Here is a 27,625-nt window from a genome sequence, read left to right as displayed (position 1 = left end):
ACAGAGAGGGAGGAAGGGAAAATAGAAAGGAGAGGAAAAGAGAAGGAAGGAGCGATCGGAATAAAACGAAGAAAGAGTGAGAGAAAGAAGGAGCACGGTGGACGCGCGGTATCCGTGCTCTTAGCGCGGATCGCTAGAAGAGGAAAGAGGCGAGGAGAGCGGCTGAGAGGGAAGCGCGCGAGCGCAAGCGCAATGAGGCATGGAGTTGCTCTCGTCGCACGCCACATTGAAAGCTTGCGACATGCCGCAAAGCCGCTCAGTCGTGCGCCAGCTCTTGTGCGGGTGATATCGTTTTCTCGTTTTCTGGGCATTCTCTGTGGTGTACCGTAACCGTGAGCACGAAAAAGCCCGCGTAGGCGTGGTGAACGCGTTGGCGCATACGAACCACGCGGTTTTAACCGACTAACGATCATCTTGTGTCCTGCTAAGGCTGCCGAAAGTTAGCGCGGCGCGCTTCTTCGTCCTCGAAAATTGGAATAGTCGAGGGTCACGTTTTGGTACTTGGACCAGTGTCAGATCTCGGCCCGTCCGCACGGGAAAATCCCCGGCTTGCCGCTCGAGGTCGTCCTCTCGTGGTAAAGTTTCACAGCGATACGATTGGCTCTCTGTTTTTCCGTGGACAACGTGTAATCGAATTATAATCCGAAATACGGGCAAAATTATTCAAAGAAACCGAGAATAAAAACAAACGGACACTCGGATATAAATACAACGATAAGGCGAAAGAAGGTGATAGTAGAATCGCGGAAAGATATATCGTATCTGTGATGTGCGAGTGAGCAATGGAGTCACCAGTCATGTACGATTCAGCGGCCCATCAGGCTCAGGCCCACGGTGCGGCCGATCTCAAGAAATCTCAAGTACTCAACAACAATAACAACAACCATCAGAACAACAACAACAACAACGCAGCGAACAACAATAACTCTGCTCTGCAGGTGAATCATAATCACAGTCAGCAGCAGAGCAGCTCGGTGGTGAGCAAGGTCTCGGCGAGCAAGGCTAGCCTTCACCAACAGTACGCGGAACATTGCGCCGCAGCCGGTGAGCTGACAGACCTGAACACGCCAGAGATATCGTTAGATCTGCAACACCTGATCGATGATAGCCACTTCAACGACGGCCTGTTAGATATGTTAGGTGCTAACAACGGAGCCGTGAAACATGTCAGAACGCCGGGTTATCCACGTACCACGCTCGCGTACATGCCGCAACCTGTCCACAGCGGTGCGAGTTATCACCAGGGCAGCAACAGCTGTAGCGACAGCAACAGCTCGAGCTCCGAATCGCCCAGCATTAAAGAGGAACCGCTCGACCCGGCGGACTATCGTCGGCATTGCCCGCAATATCCACCAGGCGGATACAGCCCAGTTACAAACGGACCGTTCGCCAACGGAGCACCAACCTTCACAACTCTAACGCCGTCCACGGTACCTGGAGGGCATCCCGGTGCACCGGTGCACCAACCACCGCCCCGGGGAGGACCGATGAAGCCTGTGATGGCGCATCAACATCACGCGAACACTGCCGCCGCTGTTGCCAGAAAACAGACCAAGGCCATCGACAAAGCCAGCGACGAGTACAGAAGACGACGCGAAAGGAACAACATCGCGGTGAGGAAAAGTCGCGAGAAGGCGAAGGTACGATCGAGGGAAACTGAGGAGAAGGTGAAGCTACTGGTGAAAGACAACGACCTGCTCAAGAAGAGGATCGAATTGCTGACGGAGGAACTGAACGTTCTTAGGTCTCTGTTCAGCAGCGTCGGCGTGGTACCGGAACAGCTCCATCGTGAGATCTCGAGGCATCTCGATCAATTCCAACAGCACGCGGTGGGGCCCATGTAGCGCACGACATCGTCGTCGTTGAGTACCACGGTGGCGTCGTGCCGCCTTTATTACGCCCTTCTCTCGTCCACCGGCATCGACCTTCGTCCCTTGCCTTTCAGGTCGATTCCATTGCGAAAGAGAGTCATTTCGAAGCGACTTCCGTTTTCCGGGTTGCCTGATGGTTCAGCTCCATCCTTTCGCACCCGCGTTATCCGGATCTAAGTAGAAAAGAACGTCCTGGATTGACATTCGTCGCGGACGTTACTGCGTCTTTTCTCGTTTCGTTCCACGGTGTAGAGAACGCGAGATGTACACGTGCGTTTGTTCGAGAGAAACGGCGCACGCAACTCGCGGACAGAAGAAAAGATGCAATGGGAATGGAAAACGGAGAGTAAGACGAAGAGAGAGAATATCTCGTGGAGTGACGGGAATGAACAAACGAAGGAGGATAGGAGAAGAAGGGAGAGGCGTGACTCGTTTGAAGAAGAGACGCTCGTCGATTTCTCCCCGGGGAGAGCTTTTCGGCAGCTGAAGCTTACCTCGATAACCTCACGTGTGGAAGAAAAGTGCCTCTGCTCATGACGAACTTTTGTTTACGCCAAGTGCATCGGACACTTTCCCCCCGTTCGTCTGTACACGACACGCAACGAAACGAAGAAAAAGATTTAGAAAAACGAAAAAAAAAAAGAGAGCGAACAGAAGACACGAGGAATGATTTTCGAGGCTTCTCACGTGGCCACCATGTTGCGATCCTCTTCTTCGGACCTTCGGTGTTACACGAGAGATAGATGAAAATTAATCGAGATGGACGATCGATTCGTTCGATCTTCTTTGTTTCTTTCTTTTTTCCTTCTTTCGTATCTATCTTCTATTTTTTTTCTTTTTCTTTTTTTCTCAATGTACGTAAGACTGGGTGGTGGTTACCGCGTGTCTCGCGAGTTCGCCACCTCATTCGATCGCGTAATTCGCAACACGAAGACACGTTGCGACTCTGAACAAATCATGCATCGATGTGTACAAGCGCATCAATCACACTCTCACATACATAACGCTCACACGTAACTGAAATACTTACATACGTAGAGGCGCGTGCTCGCATACACATGCACCAACACGTGCATACGTGTATCGATGCGCGCATATGTAAATTCATTTGCATAAATCTTTGATTCTCTTTACATTATACATTTTTGATGCACCTTCCACTGATCATACATACGAGTACAAAGCAAAACATGCATATTTACACATACGTGCACATACACAAATTTACACATAAAAATCTACACACAAAGTGACGATGCGATGGGCGCGATGTGTACGTGCACCGCGTTACGTTCAGACTCTTAGATATCGACCGATCAAATTAGATTATCGTTCTTATTACCAAGTACCTAAAAAGATATACCTAGATACCATAATTTGCGATCAGCATCGATGCGATAACAATGTCCATGTTACCTTCTCGATTCATGTGTTGTATTTTCTTCGACAGGGTGAAACGGCGCGATCATCCCCTAAAAAAAACACACACACACATACACACACACATACACATATACACGGGAAAAAAGAAAAGCACTCATATCACATGCCCTTGTATTATAGCTCTATTTTAATTTTATTATATTCGAGATGTATGTACATAAAAAAAGCTAATATATTTTGTTAGAGAAACGAAACGAAGCGGACTCGTGTTTTTTGTGAGAGAACGAGAGAGCGTGAAAGGACGAAAGGGAAGAGAAAATAAAGAATTATAAAAAATGTCGAATGTGTGCGAGCATGTGTCTAAGAGAACCAATCGTTATAATTATATGTGTTAATGTGAACGACGAGTTAGGCGATTGCGGCGAGAGGGGAAGAGAGGAGAGATAGATAATTCACCGATGTTACCTGGGATTTGGTCTAACCAAATCCCCCTTATCTTGAGTTACCGTAAAAATCGCGTGAAGCGGGCTTCATTCTTTTTTCTTTTTGTCTTCCTCGTTCGTAGATTCGATCGCGTGCGAGAGAACGATATTTGTTATTACCTTATATACGTACTTGTGCGGCAAGTTTAATACTTTTTCTCTTCTTTATTTTATTTTATTTTATTTTATTCTATTCTATTTTATTTTATTTTAATGTCTCTTTTTCTAAGACGTTTATCGGGTCTCTCAATGATGCACGACTCAAACAAAAGTGTGTACGCGTTCATCACTTGCGTGTGTATGCCCGCGTACATCACGCATGACCGCACACGAGCGTGTACGTGCATGTGCACGCGTTCCTTGGCGTATGACTGATGTATGTTAGGTACGAGATTACCTGTCACGGTTGTCTTCTTGTCTATGCACAAATATATTTTGATATAAAAATGACGGTATTTTTTGATCGCTGTAAACTCCTCCAATTTTTCTAAAATATCCCGCATCGTATCCCCTCCTTAACGTTCTTCTTAATGTCTCAATACTCCAACTCCAATAAAAATGAGACGAACAACAGTCACCAGGGAGCACCGTTTTGAGAATCCCTTTATCTCTAGACAAACTGTAGATAACATGGAATACCAATTAATACGAAACCAATTGAGTCATTCGCAGTCGCTTCCATATTACTCATAATCATGAAAAATTGAACCACGTACAAAGAATATAGCAAGAACCGAAAGGCTGGAAAAAAGCTTTCAATCATTGTCTCTGTAGCCACGAATCATTTAAAAATGTATACATCGTTTATTGCGATGTAAAATCAAACAAACCAATCAAAATCTACCGTTATCACAGAGAACGTAAACCATGATCAGACACTTTCTTGAACAAGATTTTCTACATAGCCAGCATAGGAAATTGCGACATGGAACTTTAACAAATGTAACAAAACACGATAAAACGACTTCTTGATGTAAACAAATTTTTTTTTACGGACAGAGAACGACAATATAACTGACGGTCATTAATACGACAATAAAAATTGAGTGTGTCGCGTACGTAGACAACGGGCGCACAGGCGGAAAGCGATCGGCCCTCTCAGCGGCGCGAATCCGTCGGTGAATGAGTCACAAGATAAGTTTGTTGTTAGTCAGATAAATAGATTAACACTATTGTAACGGTCGTGGCGTTCTTTTTGCACTCTGATGGGACAGGATACGACCGCTCGAGATCTACACGTGCGAGTCACTGCATCGAACGCAATTGCACCAGGAAGTGGACACGTGCATATAATTCGGTCGAAAGATGAATTACTCGCGGTACAATATGTAAAAAGAATCATGAGGCATAATATTCACCTGTTTGTTTCTTTCAGCCAAAATCATCGATCTTAACGCATTTTACTCGTTGTAAATATTTCAGTAAACCCCTTTCTGTCAGTAAATGACAATACGAAGAGAGCATTAGGATGAGTGGCACAGGACTGAAATAATCGAAGCACGTGGCTTCTATCAACAGGTTTTCCAACTCGCAACTTGCTAGCACCGCTTTGATGCGCATGTTTTCAATTTCTTTTAAGTTACAACACGATGTTTCTTCGATATTTTTCAAAGATATAGAAAGATTTAGTTCTTATATGGCTAATGATCGGTAGTATTTTATTGCTTCTTATTCACGCTCTAAATCAGGATTATTAGCAATTCGATACCGAAGTAGTCGCTTTCTGTATTCATCGACATACAAATGCAAATATAGTCATTCTCATTGATCGAGCATCGTCGCATTATCTTATCGATTGATCTTTTTGCAAAAAGAAAAAAGGAAAACCTCTTACAGGCACATCTTATAAAATGAGAACATCGACGATTTCTGAAAAACCTTAGAATTTAAGATAAAACGAGCAAAAGTCATGATTCACGGTTGGCACGGTGTTTCGGTCCAGCACAGCGTTAAGAAGGTAACATAATTAGTCGTTAGCTTACGTCAATCTGTCCCAGGGCTGAACACCGCGGTCTAAATATACCCAAATACGACTGTCATGTAGAGATACTGTGTGAGAAACTCGCGCAAAGAAACGACATTTTCCAGAATTACCACTTTCTACGACAAATACTCGGCTTAAATGTCCATACGGATACGGAAGGAAATGTTTGAACAACAGATGCCATTGACTCGTTCCACTAATCGTCGATGTAACAGAACGCGACTTCTCGCTTTCATGATGGTAAACTAACGTTGACACACCTGCTGCGAAATGATCGATACTTTAATTTTTCTAAACGTTACATAACCGAGAAGCTGATGTACCAAGGATTGACGTTACCACCTGCGATCTAATCATTCATCGCTCCATTTTCCCGGGCAAGACGTTTTCGAAGACTCCATCATCCTCAACAACTCGCGAGTAGGAAGTGAAATAATAGTGTTCCCGTTGTCGAAAGGTAGGAAGGTCATCGAGGTGCTCGATGCTGTGTGCCGCGTTAAAAGTATGACATAATGCAACGAGTTTTGACGCCACGATGTCTACGTGCACATGTCGCGGTCGCCGCTAGTTTTAGACACAAGCACTGCCAACCAACGCCAACTACGTGGCCGTAGCGTGGATTTCGGCAGAGCCGTGGAAACAAATAACGCTATTTTGTCATTTTGACGATTCTATACGAGGGAAATATGCCGAGTATTTCCTTCCAAAGTACCAGTGTCACGTACAAAAGTGACATTCTCGAGATCGAACTGTTGTCCGAAAAGATGTACGAATGACCAAGTCAAAGATCGACCATGTAGTATCGCTATATGCAGTACTTTTGCGATACTTACGCTACCACGATCTCATCGAGAGGGTTTTTTTTTCGCTACGAGTTGGGTTTTGACAAAGTCGCCGTTATTAGCGACGCACTGGCAACGGTATTATTATCCACCCTCCTATTATTCGTTCGCTCTCTATTCTGGCTCCAACGGTATATGGGTTAGGGCCAGTTCTAGCAATACCGTTTCTCACCCACGCACCCGCGCCCGCGCCCGCTTCTTTTCCCTTGCTCAAAGAGGAACGCGTACTCTCGTATAGAAGCGAACGTATTCGCGCTCCGTCTAGAGCGACGCGAGTGCTCGTGTGTTTTTAAGAGCTCGTGAAACGATCGCCAATGCAATTATTCTCTGGAGTGTCGAATTGACACCATGGGACAACGTTTACGATTTGTTTAAGCGAATCGCGAAAGGTGTACAGAGATTTTCATCGCACTTGATACTTGACGAATTATAGAAACACTCCGCAACGCCACTATTACCTGTTCTTTCAGTAAAACAGAAAGGTATTCTGCTCGTGTTGCAAATAGCGAAGCCAAGGTCTCCGATGTAAGTTAAAAGGTGATTTATTAACTATTCTCTTTGCCTCTTGAAAAGAAAATTAACTTTCTTCGGGCATTTTACGATCCTTATTTACTATCGTCATTTTTACTATCGTTCCTAGTGAAGCATAAATCCACTTCTTAAATGGAACATAGGGATCCTCGAACGATCCTCCTCTAAACGAAGCTAGGTAAATTGGAGGCGACACGATTCGAGAGAAAGGAGTCGGTGGAAACGCATTAAAATCTGATTCCGCCAGTAGGGGAGGACCCTTTGAACAGGGAGAGAAGGTTCCTATTATCTTCCCCTCCGTCCGTTGCTCCCTCGGATGGATCGAAAAAGTATCTGGCCCAGAGTTAAAAGGGGAGTCTCGTAGATCGGCATCGCGGTTCACTGCTGCGAGCACGATGTGGGTGTGACCTGGTTTCCGAGAGTTTCACTTTCCTGTAACATCGTTGCACGGAGGAGGTAAGGAGGATTCGACCCCAGAGTTACGTCATGCATTGTTATGCCGGCCGTAACGGGTCGTAGACGTACGTGCGGAACTCCGCGGGAATTAAAATAAGCGGCTGACTATTTTGCCCGCGTGGATGAAAACTATGGCTTGATTCTAGGGGGAACGTCGCGAGCTGCGCGATTCGTCAGAAGCGTTCACCGTGCTTGATCGTTGAGTCACAAAAACGGAAAGCCGGATACAAACGTTAGAGCGTTCCAACCGTTTGATCCTTCGCCGAGCCCTTGGTATTTCTCTATGACTCCTCGTTCACGCAAAAACTGCTAAGTCCGCGCGAATCAAGTTTTCCATAACGTTCTCGATTTGAATCTCGATTCGAATACGAAACACGAAACGCTCAGCTGCTTTGGAATGGAGCATAGAGTTGATCGATTTACGCGGATTCCACGGCGAACAATGGCAACATTAACGAATTCATAACGCGTGCGATGCGTAATGCACGCGCTCGCGTGTCGACGTTCATGTACGCGCCTGCGCCTATCTTCGCCACGATCCACGAGCGTGTGGCGGCATATATAAAAGAGCGTTCTAGCGTGCGACCTATATTCCACGCCTGCATTGCTATATTAGACGCGTGCGACGCATCAGGGACACGCCTGAAAGCGTCTTCCTCTCCTGACCTGATGCCAATCAAACACCAGTTCACTGAATAATTCGGCGGTTTCTACTGTCAGCTCGTGGCACGCCTCACGCTCATCCTTTGTTGGAGACAACGGAACAGGTCTTTCGGTTGCAGCGCCGCGTACGCGATGACATGACTTAGATTTTTTAATCAAGAGAATTAAAAGAGCAGCAGAAGGTAAGAAAGTACAATGACATTTAATATTTCCCGCTTTCTCATATTTATTAACGTGTATCGCTGAAGAAACGTAATAAAAAGCTGTAATGGGTATTTCATATTGAGTGATAAAAGCCGTCGAAAAAAGTATAATAAAAAGCAGTAAGATACCTCGATAAGCTCGAGATACCGATGCACCAGCGCGACTCTGAATAGCAGCCAGACTCGTCTAATGATTCGTCTGTCGGTGGAACGCATACATAAAAATGTGTGTGTGCGTGTACGTTTACGCACCCACGCGGCCACGAGGAAGTCAAGAATTTATTTTTATCGTGGTTCTTCCGTACGACCGAACGTTACGGTTTCTCGATCGATGGACCCGCACCGCAGAGACGACACCGTCTCCTCGGAGTGTAAATTACAATTTGACGAGCAGACAAATGCCTCTAGCACCTTGCTCTATCTATGTTCAAATAGTGGCGCGCGTTTGCCGACGTATTCTCGATACAAATACAGATGATCAAACACGGATTGTCATTCTTGACGTTCTCGACAGGCGCCAGCGTGGTGGTACGAAAATCGAAAATAATCGCGTTTCTGTGAAATTCTGTGTGTTTGTTTCTTACCGCATGAGATCTCGAGTTTTTTCACGATCGAATCGTGGCTACTCGGTGCGCGCCGAGCGAAGAGAATCCGCGATCCACAGTCGCACAGAACTCGATCGATCGATCGTTCTCAGCGGCAATATCGTCGATCAGCATCGACCGATCCCATTGGCAAGCAGCTCGCTACAGGCGATTCGGAGTTGGCGCGCGGTACGATATTAATAACCGAGCGAGAAAGAAACGCAACGATTCCGTTCGCCATATGGTCAACCTAAATTCTAAGAGTCCGTCGTAACTAGCATAACCGGGATAACCTACATAAAGAGAACTAGAGATACTAGGGCTCCGCCGACTGGAGCATACGACTCGACGAACCAACCAACGAACCGACGAATCCGCACAGCGCCGGCTACTGTAACAACATATGTACGGCGAATGTCGAGAATTCCTTCCACGTTCTTCGACCGCGGAAAAAAAGTGAATGAAACGTCCGGCATAGCGATGCCCGAGATCCCGCGACCCGCTCTGGAACTTGCTTATTAGAACGTCTATCAATCGTGGTTCTGACGATGCTATCGAGAACGTAGCGTCGCTCTTCTCTGTTTACTCTTCTTAATGATCGGACGAAGAACAAGCGAGATGTCTACCATATGATATCACGATCTTAATAAAATTACCTACTTCCTTTCTGTCAAGTAAGAAACTACGTTCAGCTAACGAAGGCATAAGACACGCTAATGTTTCGATATTAATATTCGTTTGACGAAACACGAGGAAAGCCGGAGGACTTGGCTGGCGTTCTCTCCTATTCGACAGCCGACTCTGCACAGTCGTTGTCCTCCTATGGACTGCGGTCGGGACTTCTCCCATTAAATCACAAATGAATGACATTAGCGGTGCTATAATATCGTACCACTATTACCGTGACGGGTATTACGTGTCACGAGGCGCGCTCGCTCCCTCTTGTCTCCTTCCTCTTCTCTCTCTCGTGGCCGCGGATTCCCCGTCTCGGTCCCTCGCCCCGGCAACTCTCTCTTTCCATCTCCCTACGCCAGTCTCTGGAAACACTCTTACCGTTGCATGCAAGGAATCAGGTCACTGCGCTGCAAGAAAGCAAAAGCGACGGTACGAGCCACGGATTAGTATTATCGAATATATACCTATATCCTCCGGAAAAGGACGATGACTAAGGCGTCGTTTCGACAGAACTTTCGCGTACACATACGGCCGAGCATTGGCATGGCGCGCGAGCGAGCGCCGCCCCGAACCTCGGCATATGTTTCACGGGAACGCTTTTGTTTGTTTTCTCGGCTGGCTTTCCACCGCGGAAAAACGAAAGCGTTTTCGCTTTCAGCCGATCCACGCGATCGTTCCACACGAATACATCCATCGATTTTTCCTCCTTTGAGAAGAATCTTTCTCATTTACCAACGACGAATTTTAAACATCAACCGTGGATAATTCATTCTTTCGATCGTGACGTGGGTCATTCTTGTGACCAAGTTTGAAAGCTTTTTAGTCGTGAAATTCCTTGGATATCGTATTTTTTGTGAGTCGCGTAGAAGCAACGTGGAAGTCAGATCATCTAGCCGGGTCGTAGTTCAATGTCGCTGTGTGTGTGTGTGTGTGTGTAGGAGTTTCGTAAACGTGTAATCCGTAGCGATCAGATCGTGCGTAACACGGTTCGCTAGAAAGAGAAGCAGAAAAGAAGAAAGAAAAGGAACGAATTGCCTAGTGAAGCGTGTACCGCGAGATTATTATAAACACTTGCACTGACCAAAGAACGGGATTTAATTGATTGCAAGATATCGCCGACGACCTCGTATCTATAGCCGCGGCGATCCTTCGTATGTAATTAAAACAGGAGCGGAACTCGCCCGTTAAAAAAGCAGTTAGGACGAAGAGAAAATTTCTTCAGAGACCAACTTACAGCCGGTTTATTTCGATTTACGAAACGGGAACGCATCGGCTGGCCTGCATAAATGCAACTAGGCTAGTTGAAACGCGCAATAACAAAGTTCGTGTTCCTCTGCCGCGGTGCGTGAACGCGTTAATTAATTAGAAAAGCTAACCCATTACATCCTTCCACTTCAACATTTAATCATATTTCCGTACTTATTGTTGGTGTACGTGTATCTGATAAAATTCGCCTTTATCTAATATTAAGAAAATCACGTATCGCGGTATCTGCGATGATTCACGCATATTTCGACCATAGGAGAATAACTAAATCGAAACGAAAAGAGAGTCTTTGAAAAAAGAAAAACGGGTCAGGCTGTTTCCAAAATACTCCAAAACGATGGTTTCCAAGAATGTCTGAGATATTCTAGGATCTTGTAGGGCTGCAGAACCAGACTTGACAACGACAGCTTTGGGAGCAGTCGAACTATAAAGTTATCGTTATTAACAGCATATTTGCGTCCGTGAATCTTTCTTCTACACGCATCACGTAGGAACACCGTACAATCGTCGTCGTGTCGCCCTCCCAAGCCCGTTTACTCATGCAATTTATGACACGTCGCACGCGCGTTTAACAGTAGAAAAGGTCGAATATACGAGGACATGTCTGACCACCGACGTTACTCATTCTACGAATCGACGCAGGTCGGAACAAAGCGCCACGATAAATCGTGTAGAACGTGAACTATAGACAGGCGCATCGTGACGTCCTATTTGGGTTTTGCAAGTTCGCGGTTTTGCACGTGGACCGATACCGTCGAGTCGACAGAAACGATTGTCCCACACAGGTAAAATCGCGTGCTCTTTCGTAGTTCATCGAACTGTCATTCGCGTTCGTTCCCGGCCATTCGATTGCACGATATGAAATTACTCGTTCCCGTTTTCGCTCTTTCTACTATGGAAAGATTCTTCGCAATTATATAAGAGGTCCATGGGACGAACGAGGACCGTACAGATGCCAGACGAAAAAAGGACCGGTTTCGCATGCTCGCGAGAACGCTTCTAATTTTCCTCGAGAAACGGTCAGCCTCGAAACAACTTTCCGGATTCCACGAGCAAGGACGAACGGATCTCATCCTTCGAGGTTTCTAGATGCTCCTCTCGCGTCGCCATCGTCCAACTCACCACACTGGTACGAGATACTCCTTTGTCACCGCGATCGCTCGCGGACATTGTGAACGACCGGGATTTTTTTCAATCGATTCTTCGTCTCTTGGAATCGCCAGCAAATAGCGGTCGTTCCATTTTTTCGATCAACGCAACGACACAGAAACAGGTGACCTTTTCTACGAAACCGCGTTCGAGAACCACTGACCGCCATTGGTGGGACGCGGTAAATCGGTTTCTGGCCGCAACTGAAATTAATCGATTTTCGGCAAAAATGGAAACCAAACGGAGAAAAAACGTAATCCTGATCGTTAAGTCCTGACCGATTCGTGAATTACGATGATCGTACGCAAATTGCACGCGTAATTGTTTACGATCAAATGAACAGGCCGGATTACGATAGATACTGGCCAGGCTACGATCGACAGTCGCAGTAATGATGGCGACTGCGACGACAACGCGATCATAATAATTATTGCATAATGACGACGGCAAACCTGCCTACCGGCGAACGTGGTAGCAATCACTTTCCTTTTTCAGTGGCCTGGATCATCCTATCTTCCTCTCCGAGCTTCACGATCGCTATCGTCCCCCCGTTTGCATCGACTCTACGATCTACCCAATCGATGCAAACGCTCGACAGCAAAATTATCTTTCTACCAGGTTACATAAGAAACTAGGATAATATAGATCCGTTTAATCGACTGCTTTAATAACAGTAACGGTGAGAGGTTCCGAAAATAAAGGTTAAACCATCTATCGCATGTCGAAGCGAATTAGACGCTTATTTTTAGCTAAAATTTGTTACATAATTATAAAATAGAAAACTCGTAGGAAGAGCGGACTACTGGCAAGGATTCAAGTATCTGCTCGTTTAATAACGTACCAACAATGTTGCGAATACGAGACTACTTCCAAATATAAAAGAAAGGTATAAAATTTACTCTGCCAGAAGCGAAACTTCGATCACCGTGACCGAATTATTTTCAACTTTCGTGATCGCGTAACTCAATGAACAAAAGTATGTGCAAAGACTTAGCCAGCCAAAAATGTCAGATCTCGAGAAATAACTTTCGCTCGTGCGAGGATCGCGAAGGATCGAAAATCTCGTGCTTTCCAGGTGATCTAGCAAGCTACGGTAACTGTACTAGACCGGTTATTCACTGTTTTTACGCGAAAGAAACCTCGACCGAGGGATACAGAGGGATCGAGCAACGCGGTGCATCCACTTGGCGCTTCTCAGCCACGTGTCCATACGCGATTGTTCGTGGCGTGCTCCACGGTATACGCATACGAGGATCACCGAGAGCACGCCCGGACACCTTTTATGCCGACCGACGTGTCTTTGAAAGAATACTAATGCACGTCGTCCTCGACTGTTCTAGTAGTAACTCTCGAACCGACAGCTTCCGGTCACGTCGATACGATGAAAAACTACTTGGGAAGAACGAAAAGGTTTTCTCTGGAAAGTAGGACTCGAAATCTCTCCCTATATATTTAGTATTTTCCTCGTTTCTCAACTGTGCCGTATAGATGACTTTAAAGTTAACCTTACTTCCCGATGGCGCCAAGTCTAAAGAAAGGAAATCCGTTTACGTATCGAGCATATTGCTATTGACTCTGGATACAACGATCGACTCGCAACATCGCGTGCATTCGGCGAGAGGAATCGTATCGCGACAATATCACGGACTGCGGAGAGTAAAAGCAACGAGCAGCTGGCGTAATCGTAATTCATAATCGATACCGTGCTCGAAAAGTCGGCGAGTCTTCTGTGAGAACGGTCCCGATCGGCGGTAAATTGCGTCGAGATCAGCGGAATCAGCAAAAAATAACGAATGCGATTTAAAAACAGGCGGGCGCACACGTACACACCACATACGTCCTTGGACCTCAATCCGCATCGCGCACTCTTATTTAGGTTATTCGTCTTGTTTAATCGGCAAACAATTCCGTGTGTCGCCGTTGAAACGCCACGGTGGAACGAAAAGGAAAGGAAGTGTCAGGGAGGAGCGACAACGACGACGAGTCTCGTTCCAAGGGAAGCTATAAATCAACAAGATCGGCGAAGGAACCCGTAGGACACCCGTGTGTCGCGAGCTCGTTCACGATTTTGCTCGAAAAACACAGGTCAGGTAGAGAACCAGCGAGTAATTTCGGTGCGCTCTACCACGCTCGTTCCTTTCCCTAGCTCTCCGTGTTTCTCGTTCGTGGCTCGGGAAGTGGGTCAGCCAGATACGAAGAAGCGTAGGAGAAGAACATGGCAGCATCGTGAGCTCGAGGATAGGAACGGGAAACTTTCGAGTCTCGTTCTTTCGAGTTCCTGTTCGCTCGTCGGATAAGGGTTTCGAGGCTGACAGCTACAGCGAGGAATTTAAATATAATTCGTGGTCAGCGTAAGAACAGCTATAGCTTGCAAATATAAACGCGAGGGATTTATTTGTTGGAAATTTTTCGATCGAATAAAATTGTTGTGATTTGTCATCAGAATACCTTGATGACGCGTATAAACAGCTTTCTTCCGGTCAAGAGACCGATACCGAGTAAAAAGGTTGGAGTGAGGTCACAACGATAATATGCGACGATGCCGCATTCTTTCGCTCCTTTTTCCTTCACACCCGCTCCTCATACATACGATGTTTGTTGTACGTATTCATTGCGTAATCTTTCGGTATACCAAGGAACACAACAGAAACTGCGAATGAGAGTATAGGGTATCACGTATCTATAGCATGAATTTTAGTAACGAACTGCGTAGAAATCAGTGGATCGGCACGATTAAGTGGAGAAGAAAAAAAGACACAGATAGGTGGAAGAAATAACGAGACAGATAACGCGGGGAGAAATAAAAATGATAAGAACTTCTTTTTATCGTGCCAGCGGTGGCGATCACCGTGACCCACGAATTGTTTTTATTCTATTCCGTATTTATTCCAGACGAAGAAATAATTCCATTCTTCCCTCCGAACTGTCGTCTGGCCGCAGATTTTGTAACGTCCGCGAGAATTCACGCGTTTGCGGACGCTCGAGATGATCTTGAACGCTTGCGCGACAGATGTTTTATCAGTAAAACTCCAAGACTCCATCTAGGCTTAGTTTTCGGGGAGCCGACTTTATAATCGCGTAAAAACTCGCGAGGAACTGTCCGACAGACCGCGCGATGTCTCTTTTCACTTTGAGAGGAAACGAACGGTGACACAGAGACATCCGGAAACGAGCATCGAAGCGCTTCGACAAATCGATAATTCTGAGTGATTTAGCAGAGATATCGAATGTACAGTCTGTGTCGACAAACGATATTTACACTCCGAGTCTGTTTTCACTAGTCAGATAAACGTATTTGTCGATCATCGCGCGGCCCGACTTTGCATGTGCTTTTCATTCGACACTTTCTGCGCAACCATCGTCGGAGATTACGTTGCCCGCCGGGCCAAGCACGTGCTCCATTTGGCGCGACGTTCGCGTGATTAGTGATTACGGGATTCCAGCGTTTCTTCGTGCAACGCTATCAACGACAAAGCTTCTCCAATCGTAAATGTAAATACGCCGACGAACTTGCTCGACTCGACTCAATCCTCGTGGAAAGCGTTTTAATCGGTCACGATAACGTTTCACCTCGATGCGGGGCGGGAAATAATCGTTCATCTGACACGTCCACGGAATTCAGTACGATTATCATTCGCAGCTTAATCGCTAAACTCCTTTATACCATCGTTAATAACTTTCGAGGCAACAGAACGGAATTTTCAATGATAGTTACAGATAGCTAGAATCGTACGAGACGATAAACTCCGATAAACAATCGATAACCCAGCAGTAAGAATCTTTTTCCAACATCGTTCTATCATTTTTGTGACCTTATCGAACGCGTGCAGATATAACCTTCGATTTATTAGGTCTATCGAAAACTTCTGGTATTTTTTCGTACGCTTGTTGCCGTGATTCGTGTTTATACGCCACTTATTTCCCACACTCCCCCCCCCCATATATAACAACCCAGATGCTCGTTTTCATAAATACGTACGATATCACCTACAACGAATAAAACGAACAAATCATCTATATCATCGATAGAGATCGGTTCCCTGTACGATTCCGAAACATCGAACAGCCCCAAACCTTTCATCCATCCGAAGCAAGACAACAAGAAGAAGAAACAAAAGAACGTTCGAGACGCGTTCGATCGAGCGACTACGAATAAATTAAACGAGCGGCCAGGGCCACACCGTTACGAGATCTAATTATGCCAGCGGGAGTAATTCTTGCCGGATTCCCCGAGAGAGGAAGGAACGAGGCGCGGACGCTCACACGTGCGTGCACGCGTGCACGGGACGCGCTCACGAACATGCGCAGTGCCACCCGGACGCACCCGCGTCGCTCTGAGGCCGTTATTCGCGCATGGCTCGCAAGGTCGCGCAATGTGCATCATGCATCTGTAGCTCTCGCTGGAGAGTAATACGCGTGCAAATACACGCGGCTCGCGTTGCGGGTCTCGCGTTCTTTATTCTTCCTTTCGGCTTTCTCGATCGGCCGCGTCTCGCCGATTCGTCGACGTTTCGTGATACGTCCATCCGCTACTCTGGCAATCCGGATGCAAACTGTGAACGGGCGAGCAGATGACGCAAAGTGACCCTCGATTGTGTCATGTTACGATGCCGCGTATTTATAGTTGGTATACGCAGGCGTCAGAGGAACGAACGTCACCGTCGCGGAACGAAACTCGAGCGTTTCATTGAAACGAAACGACACGAGAATGGACGTTCCTCTCGATCCTGTGAATCACTGATAGTATACTTGTTCGATCGTGTCGCGAGTCGAGTTGCAAGTATTTCGGGTTCCTTGCCCGGATAACGAACAATCGATGACTCAATACGATCTTTATGCAATTTACATTTCGATGTATTGGTAATTTTTATGAGCGCAAAAATCGTCTGCGATAAATCTTGGCAACCGTACCGTGTATAATAGACAACTGTTTGCTTGGTCGAACGGGTCGGTGTATACCTACCTTCGCGTCCGATTATTTAATTCTCCTGTGACGCGAATGGTCGGACGACTCGGCGGCGATTCGATTACTGTCCAGAATTTTGTTGAACAATAGTGGAAAAAATACAAAGGTCGCCGGACAGTCGGGAGCTTATCACGAACGGTAGCCACGAACTTGAATTAACTCGTACGATCGCAAAGATATCAGCGGTGAAGCGCGGAAATTGGTACCGACTAACTCGAGAGATCATCGACGCAACCGTAAAAAAAATACTTTCGTCGCAAACTGATGGTTTTCGTTTCGTCCGACAGCGGAAAAATACAGCGAACCCCGGATTCACGGACTGGTTTATACGGCAGATGTAGCGCCGCCTGCAATCACAGCTGTTTCTCGATAATACGCAACGAAGCACGAATTACTCGCCCGTAACGATAATGTAACATGTATCGACGTAAAGTGGATCGTCAAGTGGATCGTCATGTGGATCGTCATGTGGATCGTCATGTGGATCGTCATGTGGTATAGCCAGTGGTTTCTGTATCGTATGAATATTTGAAATTTTCGAAATTGATCATAGTTACGACAATGATCGACTCCGAAGAAAATGAGTCGTATGAGACTGACTGAGTAAATTCGTATCGACACAGGTCTATCTTAATAGTGGAAGCTGCGGTCGATATATCCTGTCAATAACGTAGACTAATTAATTGTAGTGCTAATAGGCGAAGACCTTTCGCTAGGCAAAGATCAGGATGATAGATACGCGGCTATGTAAAGCCTATTGTTTCGCGAGCCGGCTCATCGCGTGGGCTACAGATCAAAGTGATCGTAACAGAGACTGCCAGTCGACTGCTGTACGTCTGACATGGGCAATTCGACGATTCACCAACAGCCACGCTATATCGTCTTCGAGATTAACATAAAACCGTTTCGTCGTCGAATCTATTATAGAATCATCCTAAGGGGATTTCGGTCGAAATCTGACAAGGATTAACGGATACGGAAGTGCGCAATGCATTACAATTTCGAAAGACGATACCTCGTCTTGAGCCACGACGTCAGTTTGAGCCACGACGTCAGCTTGATGAAGCTCGAGAAAGAGAGAAGGAAACGTGTGCCGAAAGTGAGTCATCGAATTATTGAAAGGTAAGTGCATGGAGGCCATTGGCACGTCGTTAATGACCGTCGATCTGCTCGTCAAGCTCGTTCGCGCGATAAACGCGCTTCCCCTTACTATTTTTCGTAGGATTGGAACGTATAAAAATTGATACGCAGATCGTCAAGGCAGGAAGAAACAGATAAACTTTTCGATTGCATTATCGTCACAGACGATAAGATCGTTTTTCCTGGACGTGGACATCGACACGTTCTGAGAATGAAATTGATGACCAAGAAAATTGAACACGTCGGCGCGTTTTTTGCAGTGAAGAAACATAGTTCTATTTTTAATAGAACCAGAGACGGAGAACGATTTAGCGGATAATATCGCACCGGAATTTAACTTGGATGAATTAATCGACGTGGCAGAACGCGTAGGTGCACTCGTCGACCCACGTCTTGGCCCACGTGCATCTTCCATCGAGCTTTTAATTCAGCCGTCGCTTCCAACGCTAATTACCTGACATGACGAGTGGTTCGTTCGTTCGAACGAAATCACAATCATTCGATGATATCAGAAACGATATCGTCAGACTATCTGTATCTCTACCTTTCGTCTACATTCTGTAGATTCGTTCTACATTCTGTAGATGCTCAACCATCGAAAGAAAACGCGGATGTAGAATTATTTTTGTCGCAACGATAATGATGTGTATAGCGATACTTGCACTAATTGAAAGTCACACCAATTGGCAAATGTCTAAACTTGTTCTGAAGATTACGAATCTGCAGACTCAGTGCTTTCCACGAACTCGACTAACAAAATCGCGGTACAATTTTCGTCCTACGATAAGTTCGCGTATGATATTTTTGATCGGTGGAAGAATACACCAACGAGTATGATTTCGAGATAAAATCAGCCAATGTAGGAGGTCTATCCAACATTTCTGTAACATTTACTAACATAGATCTCGAAAGAAGTCGACGTATGCCGAAGATTCTCCGGTTTGACAAAGAATCCTCTTAATCCGTCCGAATCGTATTTCTGTCGTTCGTTCTATTTTTAAACGCAAATATTTATTCAATAAGAAACGTGCGAGCTGTATTCGACTCTATTGCATCACGATGTGCGCCATTCGCTAACGATTCGATATTCCTGTTTGGTGGTAAACATAAAGCGTTTCGAGACGCGACACAATTCGCGCTTATCGTCCGACTTTCCCCCTTTTCGCTCTAACAGGTGTCTCTGACACACTTGCAGCACTTTACGACGCTTGTTGCGTCGAACAAATACAAGATGGGCACGAACAAACGCGCGATAACGCGGACCGTTTTAAAGCGTGATGTCGATTTTCACGTGATCAAACCGGGAAATTTCCTGTCACTCTACGTGATTTCCAACTTTCCGGTCTTGGTTCTTCGTTCACGGCCACAGCCTCGAGGAAAATTCGCTACTTAACCGCTCGCGGTTGTCAAGTATCGAGTCTCACTGTCAACGTTCATTTTCGTGGAACGAAATATTCCCCCTATTCCGCAATAACGTTCGCTTTCATACGCTATGTATGCAGAGTTAGATCGGAATAAAAGTAAAACGACGACGCGGCTTCTCGTAACATTATGCAATTAAGTTTATTATTATCGCCGTAAATTACGAGAGTAATTAACATTTCCATGTAGGAAATCTATTTTGCATCTCCGAATCGATGAGTTACGATGAATCTCTGAGAGCTAGCCGTTGGCCGATGCGATGTCACGATGGTGGACGCTTCGGTCAAGAAACGTCGCGCACGTGTCGCGTGAAATCATGAATGAATGCACCGCAGAAATTGCGCCAGCGCGAGATTCGTCTCGGTACGCGTAATCTGTAGCTATTTTTAAGTAGAACGCAGACGATTATCAGCGATTCTCGGGAGATAACGGCGTTCGCTTATCGATATGGTCATGAATGTTTCCCACGAACTGCGTAAGTAATTGTCAAGCAAAACAAAGGCTTCCCAGGAGAAACAGAATTTATCTAACAAAAAGGAGAAAGCAATCAAACTGATCGTTGCGTGACTCGTTGCACTTGTCATCTTTGCATGATTGTCATTGTTCTAATCACGCGTATATTTTGTTTATCGAACATAGATAACGATCGAACGTGTCGCGTTGAACACGCTAATCAAATCAGAACAATGCTGATCGAAAATCATTCAAATCCAGACACTTTTTACGGTAGTTAAATGTTGCATTGGTGACGACCGTCAGGAACTTCGAGTTGACGGAAGATGGTGTAGAGCTCGCGACGAAAGCTCAGTCAACTTCATCGCGATGCGGATGTATAAGGAAATTATCCAATCTAACTTGATTCATTGCTTAATTTGTTGCATAATGATAAGGCGAATGGGCCAAAAAGCCGCGAACAGAAGCCGGTGAAACTTGGTGAAACCGAGTTGGAGGTCTAGCCGACTACTCTTGAGAACGTGAAAATAGTTTCAGCCGAAAGTTCTCGGCCGCGAACGCTGCCGAAAAAATTGACAAAGCGACCGTGGCGAGATACGCACTTTCACTGAATTAAATTTAACCGAACGATCAAATAATCTTTCTGTCTCTTTGCTAGTTCGTAACAAATCGAATAGAAGAACCGCGAGAATCAAATAACGCCGTGCGTGTTTCTTTTCGTTCATATCTTACCTTCTTTCTCGTCCTTTGCATTGTATATACCTCAGCCTTGGTTGTTAAAGACATCGATTTTTTGTAATATCAAAATCGCGTACCTGCTAGCTGGTTCAAACTCGGAACATTTCGCTTTTCAGAGGCCGCACTTTCGAACCCGCGTTAGTAGCCAAATATTGCGGCAAGAACGCCGCGTATCGCAGTAACGGCAATTAAAATATCGTTAACGACGATCGAAGTCCATACTTTCTCCTCGCATTCTCACGCTGCAGTTAACTTACAGAGACGTGTTTAACGCTCTTTGTTTCGAAGAATACCTAACACAGACAACGTGTTCCCCGATAAATTCTGTTTATCTCTACCGTAAAAAATTAAAGGTATTTATTGAATTGAAATACCACGAACAAAAGAAATAAAGCAAAAATGAATATTCTGATGGGAATACGTAAATTTACGTATATCGCAAAATATTCTATGCTACATAAAAACAGTAAATTACGAGGCATCTATCTTGCGAAGTATCTCGTAGCGATGGTAGCACTACAATAACAAGAAACGAAACTGAAATATTCTTTACTTTGGATACGCGGCAAAGAGACGGGCGGAGCTAAGGTAAAACGGAGCGCATCGACGAAGCCAGGAAAAGTAAGGAGCTCGTGAAGAAGAAGGAGGCACTTCTGCCTCCGCGATTATGTAACCGAGCGATTCTCGGAGCTAGCAACGTGCGCGCGCGCTACTGAGGTCAATTTATGCGGAGCTCATCGGGCGCTGGTTCTCGGGCGCGTGCGTACACACACGCGCGCACACACACGCACGCGCGCGCACACACACACATATAGCTTGAAATGAAGAAAAAGAAGGAAGAAAAAATAAATCGTAATAACAAGTTTCTCTGCAGATATAATTAACTGTAATTATTATTCGTGTTATACTTTCGAATATTAACATGATTACAGAGGTGAACGGAGAAGAAGGACTCGGAATGAATCAAATTTTAGAGCGAAGCGTGAGAATGAAGAGGCTAGAGAAAGTCATTACCGTGAGAAGCACGGTTATTGATAGCTATATGCAATACGCGCGCAAGATATTACGCGTTAGTGCACGGACCGCGTGAGCACGGTCACGTGGAGTCGAAGGTAATGTCGGTCGCTGTATTCAGAAGAAAGGACCTGTCTTTGAAACGAGCGAAAGTAAACATCCTGAGAGAGTTCGATTTACCATTTAACGAACTATGAATAACATTTACACACTCGAGCAAAATACTCGCGCAGAGTGGAATACGAAATGAATCAACGCTCGAATGATTTATAAAATCACCATCGATTACCGATTCTAAGCGCTTCTTATTCTAAAGCAAAAAGTATAACCTTCGACCATCCTTAACGATAGATCTGCTCCTGTGAAACATTTCGATATATGGTAAAAAGCTCGCTACTCGGTCGACCGAGAAGCTTTAGAAGCGCGCTGCTAATTAGACGGAACAGAGAAAAGAAGCCAGGGAAAGGAAGGGAAAGAGAAGGAAAGAAAGGATAGAGCGAGCTGGCGAGCGGCGCGGAGGTGAATCGTTGTCGGTGTGTGGATCGGCCGAGCGCGGAACCGTGTACGGAGTGAAGTCGGGTGAAGTGGAGTGGAGTGGTGAGCAGAGTCGACTCGAGTCGACTCGACGTTGAGTGGAGTGGAGCGAAGTAGAGTGGCGTGGGGTTGCGCCGGTAAGTGTGCCAAGGTGCACTTCTCGAGAAAGCCGGACCGACCGGACCACTACCGCTGCGCCGTGCCCTGACTATCCCAAGTCGCGCGCGGATTCGATCCTATTCCATCCTGTCTCGATACACCGAAGACCCGTCCCTATCCTGGCCGATTCGTTTCGTCGATCCGTTCGGCCGATATCCAAACAGCCGCGCGAGCGTACGGTGAACGGATCTCTCAGAGTGGCCGCATCTTACGGAGACGCGATCCTCTAGACTCTAGCGTTACCAGCAACCGTCTCGCCCGTTGATCTTTGATCCTGCTAGCGATCAGTCAGTTCGATCGGCAGAGGACATTGGGTTGACCTGCTCTCGAGCTGTACGATGCCGATCCAGTGATTTCTAATAACAAGCACCGCTGTGTGCCTAGGTCAAAGCACCGGGTCGATATCAGAAACACGTTTATTACTGTTTGTAGCGTAGTCTCTGAACTGAGTCTTTATTATTATATTTCTTCGTACGGGAAGTACAACACGCGTTATAGCGGACTAATTTATGAAGAACATCGACCAGGCGTCAGGTAAATTATGTTTACGTCGTTACGTTGAATGGCAATGGGGCAACGTGTTTCTCCACGACCGAAGATGATGAGAATGAACCGCGACAGGCTAAACGAGGAAAGAGCTGACATGGCAAGGAGAAAAAGGAGATTCGACTTCCGCCAGGGTTGATTCCGTTCGTCCCGATTCCGCTCGATTTTCTAAATATACCGCCGAAAGCTCGACCGTTTTCGTGTCTTCGGTCCGAGGAACGGCGATGTCTCTGCTTCTGTTCGGCGGCCTAGGCCAGGCTGACCGGCACTCCTCGCGTGCATCGTTGCCCCTAGACCCTCGCTATACATAGGTATGTATGCGCACATGCACGCACGCCTACTTACGCATGTGCGTATATGCTGAATATAGATACCGGTATTGAGGGCAGGTACCCTAATAATAGAAGTCGAGAAAATTTTTAGCCCTTGATGCCGGCCGGTTACACGAGATAGAATTTGATTTGGGTCTCGCGAGCGTGCCCGCGAGAACGACGAACGAGAGATAGGTGATAAACAGAAAGCAATGAACAAACGGTACGGGATACGTTTTCTTTCGACTCGCCGAAACGAGGAAACCTTTGCCTTAGATCCGACTCGACAAGTACCAGCGATACGTGCGATTTCTTATCGACGGTGCACCGTGACCGAGTCAACAAAAGATTACGAGTTTCGCGGGATCATAAAAATAATTTTCACTGCCAGTCGTTATTGACAGCGAAGCGGTTGCTTACTCGCATGATCGTGACAATATTTCGTCTTCGATGCAGCACCACTGGCGCCAGAAACCTCTTTTTATCAAGCTTACACGATATATCCGTGGCGATAACGTGGCCTAAAAAAGAAAAATTCAATCGTCTCCAGTCTATTTGTTTACTATTCACGGAGTTTGTAAACGCGTGCATCGTCAGCCATCGCACGATCATTCGTCCTCCTAATCGTGATTTCGAGCATTGATATTGTCACGATCTCGCGCAGAGGTACATATAACATATATATATATATATATATATATACGCGCGGCGTCAATTCCGTTTCGATGACTCGTGACGTCGCGTCGCAGCGTACCGTCGCGAGGGGTCCCTGATACAGGCTTTATTCGCTTCCGCCAGCGCTCGTTGTCGCGTTCGCGATGTATGTTCCGATTCGTGAGAGATATCACCAACGATAAGATAAAGATAGACGTCGAAAATAAGATAACCGTTCAAAGCTAACTACGATGCACGGTCATCGACGCTTACGTGAATCCGAGAAATCGGCGTCACTGACGTGCAAACGTCACGTTACGAAAACGAGTTTCAGAGAACGCACGCGAGAATCGAGACGGCACATTTGATAAATATGGAACACAGAACGCGCGGCCTTTACACATGTACGAAGACCAAATTTAATGAATTTTAAATCGGATAGGTTTTTTACATTCGTCCCGTGATAGACGTCGTGGAAGACGGACGTCGTGTTACGTGCGCCTTTTTTCTTTTAAAGTTAATTGTAAGGTGATCGTGTGGCCATTTAATTGGGATACGAGCCTCGCGCGCTTGGGCCAAAAGGCCTCGTCGTCTATTCATAGTCGTACTAGAACTAGATTCGAAGGTGTCGCGACTTTGATCCGAAGCCTCGTTCCGTGCGCGCTATGCGCGTGACTATTATTCCCATCGTAAGATCTTTATTGGAAAAAAAAAGGCTTAGCACCAGTCGATTGTACCACAGTGAAAAATATTTATGCGAGTAGACGCGGTGAACGCGTTCCGAGCGTGTAACGCCGTGCAAGAACAGAGGCGGCCCTTCTCGACTTAATCGAGTACGTGGCCGACGAAGAACGAGCTATAATTCACTTTCTCGTCCTTGATCGTCCCGGGAAGGCACAAAAGCGTTTCAGTTCCGGCTGCCGGTGAACGCGGATTTCGTGAGCCGAGGAACCAAAGAAGAGAGACAAGGAACCAAAGTGGGTCGTGGTTCAGAGATTATTCAACGATATGTGTTCGACCCAGTTGATCACGAGCGAAGAAACTCTTTGCCCCTGGAATAAATAGGTTATCGTACGAATTACTTAAGAAATATCATCTATTTTTCAAGGGCTGTTGTACAAACAGGGGAATAAAATTTAAAAATCTAGAAAATTTCGAGATGAAAAATATCAGGTACAGAGAAGGGTATGTTGAATCGTTTCAGAAGATCCGTGAAGATTTTGAAAGAGGAGAGACAACATCCGGAAACCGCGGTGAGATCTAACGAAAAGGCGAGTGTTCCCGTGGGTCGAGGAGGAATCCGAGTTTGCCGCTGGCACGCTAAATTTACCCGCGAACACCTAGAGGTATTTCGGCCGATCGAGGGATGCCATTCAAGTATTTTCAATTAGAACGTTTCGCCGAAGGGGCGAGAAGCCGGCTCGTAGTCAGCGGCGAAACGTGAAGCCATCGTCACGGAAATAAAACGCGCCCCATCGCGTGCCCTTACAAGGAATTAATGGAAATTAAAAGAAACCCACGCGTTGATAACGATTGAACGAAAAGGAAAACCGACGGGGCAGAAGACGAATCGCCTTCTTCCCTCGAAAGCGGGGGCGTACAACCAACAGAGAGGCGATGAAAGACCGAGCGTTCGGGCGTAACCCATGCAAATTTCCATAATTTCCAATTAGTAATCAGTCGGTAGCTGCGCCTATATTGCCTTCACCTCATCACCGCTGCTGCCAACTCTCCGCCAGAGAACTATTCGCTTCGATACGCAGCGCGCATTAACGCCGCGCGTTTACGCGCGCACACGCGTCACGTAGGCATGCACAACCACGTAGACACGTGTATTCGTGCGTGTGGGTGAACGACGGTGGCGGCAGGCCGTGTCTGACCAGTGTGCCACTTTCACTACCTCGTATTTGGGTCATCGCATCCACTTTAACGGCTCCTCACCTCCCTTGGCCATTCTCCTCTCGAGGGGGTTGGAAAGGGGCGCGGTATATTGTTGTTACCGCGGTTGTACACCTACGTAGTCTCTCTCTTCCTCTGATTCTTTCTCTCTCGTCGTCTTCCTAGCTTGCCCTTTGTCTCTTTACAGTTTGCTATCTTTTCGGCTTCGATTCGTTCTTCTTTAATCTCTAAGAGATCGCGCGTCGTTTCCGGCTGGTATTTCTTCGTGCAGCGATCCTCCAGCGTTTCCCATTCGGACGATACTGGAACGAATGTCGTGCTGGAACATGATACTCGACATCTTGAGTGTCCCGTGCATCGCCAGCTACAGCCGCGAATGGATCGAACCGCTCGTATAATACCATCGAACTCGCGATCGACGAACGATCCACGAATCTATTCGTACGATAGGCTGGAGATCGTACGATAAACTTTTGGGTGGCCTCCCATATTACTCGATCACGTTGGACGATCGCGCTGCTGCACGAAGAAGAAGAAACAACGAAGAGCGATGGATCGGCAATTTGTAGTCGGTACGCGAGGCGCTGCAAAACGACGACGATAGGGCAGGCAAGAAACGCACGCGACTTGTGCTGGCGTACCTTTTACGAATTCGTCAGCCAAGCTGTAAGAACTGGCTAGTTTCAGCTTAAAAGAGATACGCAGAGGCAGTCTTAGGACACGGACACACGGCTCGACTCGTTACGCCGGTGCCTCTATGCCGGTGGTGCAGGCGCAGATTGTGGTTCTCCCATTTACCCAGTTCCCCTCGTGCTCGCGCGCACCAACGTACACGGGTTATGTAACCAAGTGAAAGTGGCACAAGCACCGAGCGCACACCGAGAGGACCGACATCGACATCGACTTGGACTCGCGCGAACAACCACCATCCACCATCCGCTGTATCTACAAAGCCACCTCCGGCACCCATCCACGACCAGATACGATCCTGTTCCACGACTTCACCAATAATCCTGCTCGCTTCCTAAAGAGTACGCTCACCAAGGAACGAATCGAGCCACCACGTACGCTGCACCGGCTTTTGTTTCTATCGCAGTAAACTCGCGACTATTCCTTCCTTAGAATCCTCCTCTAGGAACGTGATTATCACCCAATACGGCTTGCCTAAGGTGAGCGTACCTCTCCTTTTCCTCGCTGTACCTTGTCGTTCGTTCCTCGCGAGTAAATTTGAAACGAGAGTGCTTTGAGAAACGAGTAAATCAGCTTCTGAATGGATTATCGAAAAACCAAAAACAAAGCGTTCGTCGACTGAATTGCTCGGAGGTGAGAATAGATAGCGCAGCTTTATCTGTATATCCGATATCGTTCGTCATTAGGATAATGAAATTTTTCTATGGGTTCGCGTTGTTCTTTCCGAAGGCCGTGAAAGTGTCAATAACGTCGAATGATTATCGCCTACGTAGGTGACGATACTACAGTCGCTAGAATCGTTTATTCCTCTAAACTGTCTGTTATTTCGTTATCTTCCTCGCTTGCTGCGTCTTTTCTTCTCGAAGCTGCGTAAATGTTCCTGCGTCATCAGTAAGGCAACTCTCGATTTCTTAGTCATCTTCTCAACTCGAAAATCGCTGATTCGCTTCGAGTTAGATCCTGGGTTCGCGAAGAAAAAGAGCATCGTATGCAACGACGAAACTCGTCTT

The 27,625-nt window shown here is 46.3% G+C and overlaps 1 protein-coding gene and 1 long non-coding RNA gene across 2 annotated transcripts; both read left to right on the top strand.

Annotated features, from left to right (window-relative positions):
- The first annotated feature begins 155 nt into the window (after positions 1 to 155).
- LOC122566939 (CCAAT/enhancer-binding protein-like) lies at positions 156 to 4,183 on the top strand. Its single transcript, XM_043724914.1, has one exon. It carries the CDS (start codon positions 783 to 785, stop codon positions 1,842 to 1,844), a length of 1,062 nt encoding a protein of 353 aa, XP_043580849.1. The 5' UTR covers positions 156 to 782; the 3' UTR covers positions 1,845 to 4,183.
- A 2,487-nt stretch (positions 4,184 to 6,670) lies between these two features.
- Positions 6,671 to 8,804, top strand: LOC122566971. Its single transcript, XR_006316667.1, has 3 exons — positions 6,671 to 7,099; positions 7,203 to 7,549; positions 7,696 to 8,804. It is a non-coding gene; the product is annotated as an uncharacterized LOC122566971 (long non-coding RNA).
- The last annotated feature ends 18,821 nt before the right edge of the window (positions 8,805 to 27,625 follow it).

Source organism: Bombus pyrosoma, linkage group LG4 (assembly GCF_014825855.1).
Source record: "Bombus pyrosoma isolate SC7728 linkage group LG4, ASM1482585v1, whole genome shotgun sequence".
NCBI classification, from domain to species: domain Eukaryota; kingdom Metazoa; phylum Arthropoda; class Insecta; order Hymenoptera; family Apidae; genus Bombus; species Bombus pyrosoma.
This window is presented reverse-complemented; position numbering and strand designations above follow the sequence as displayed.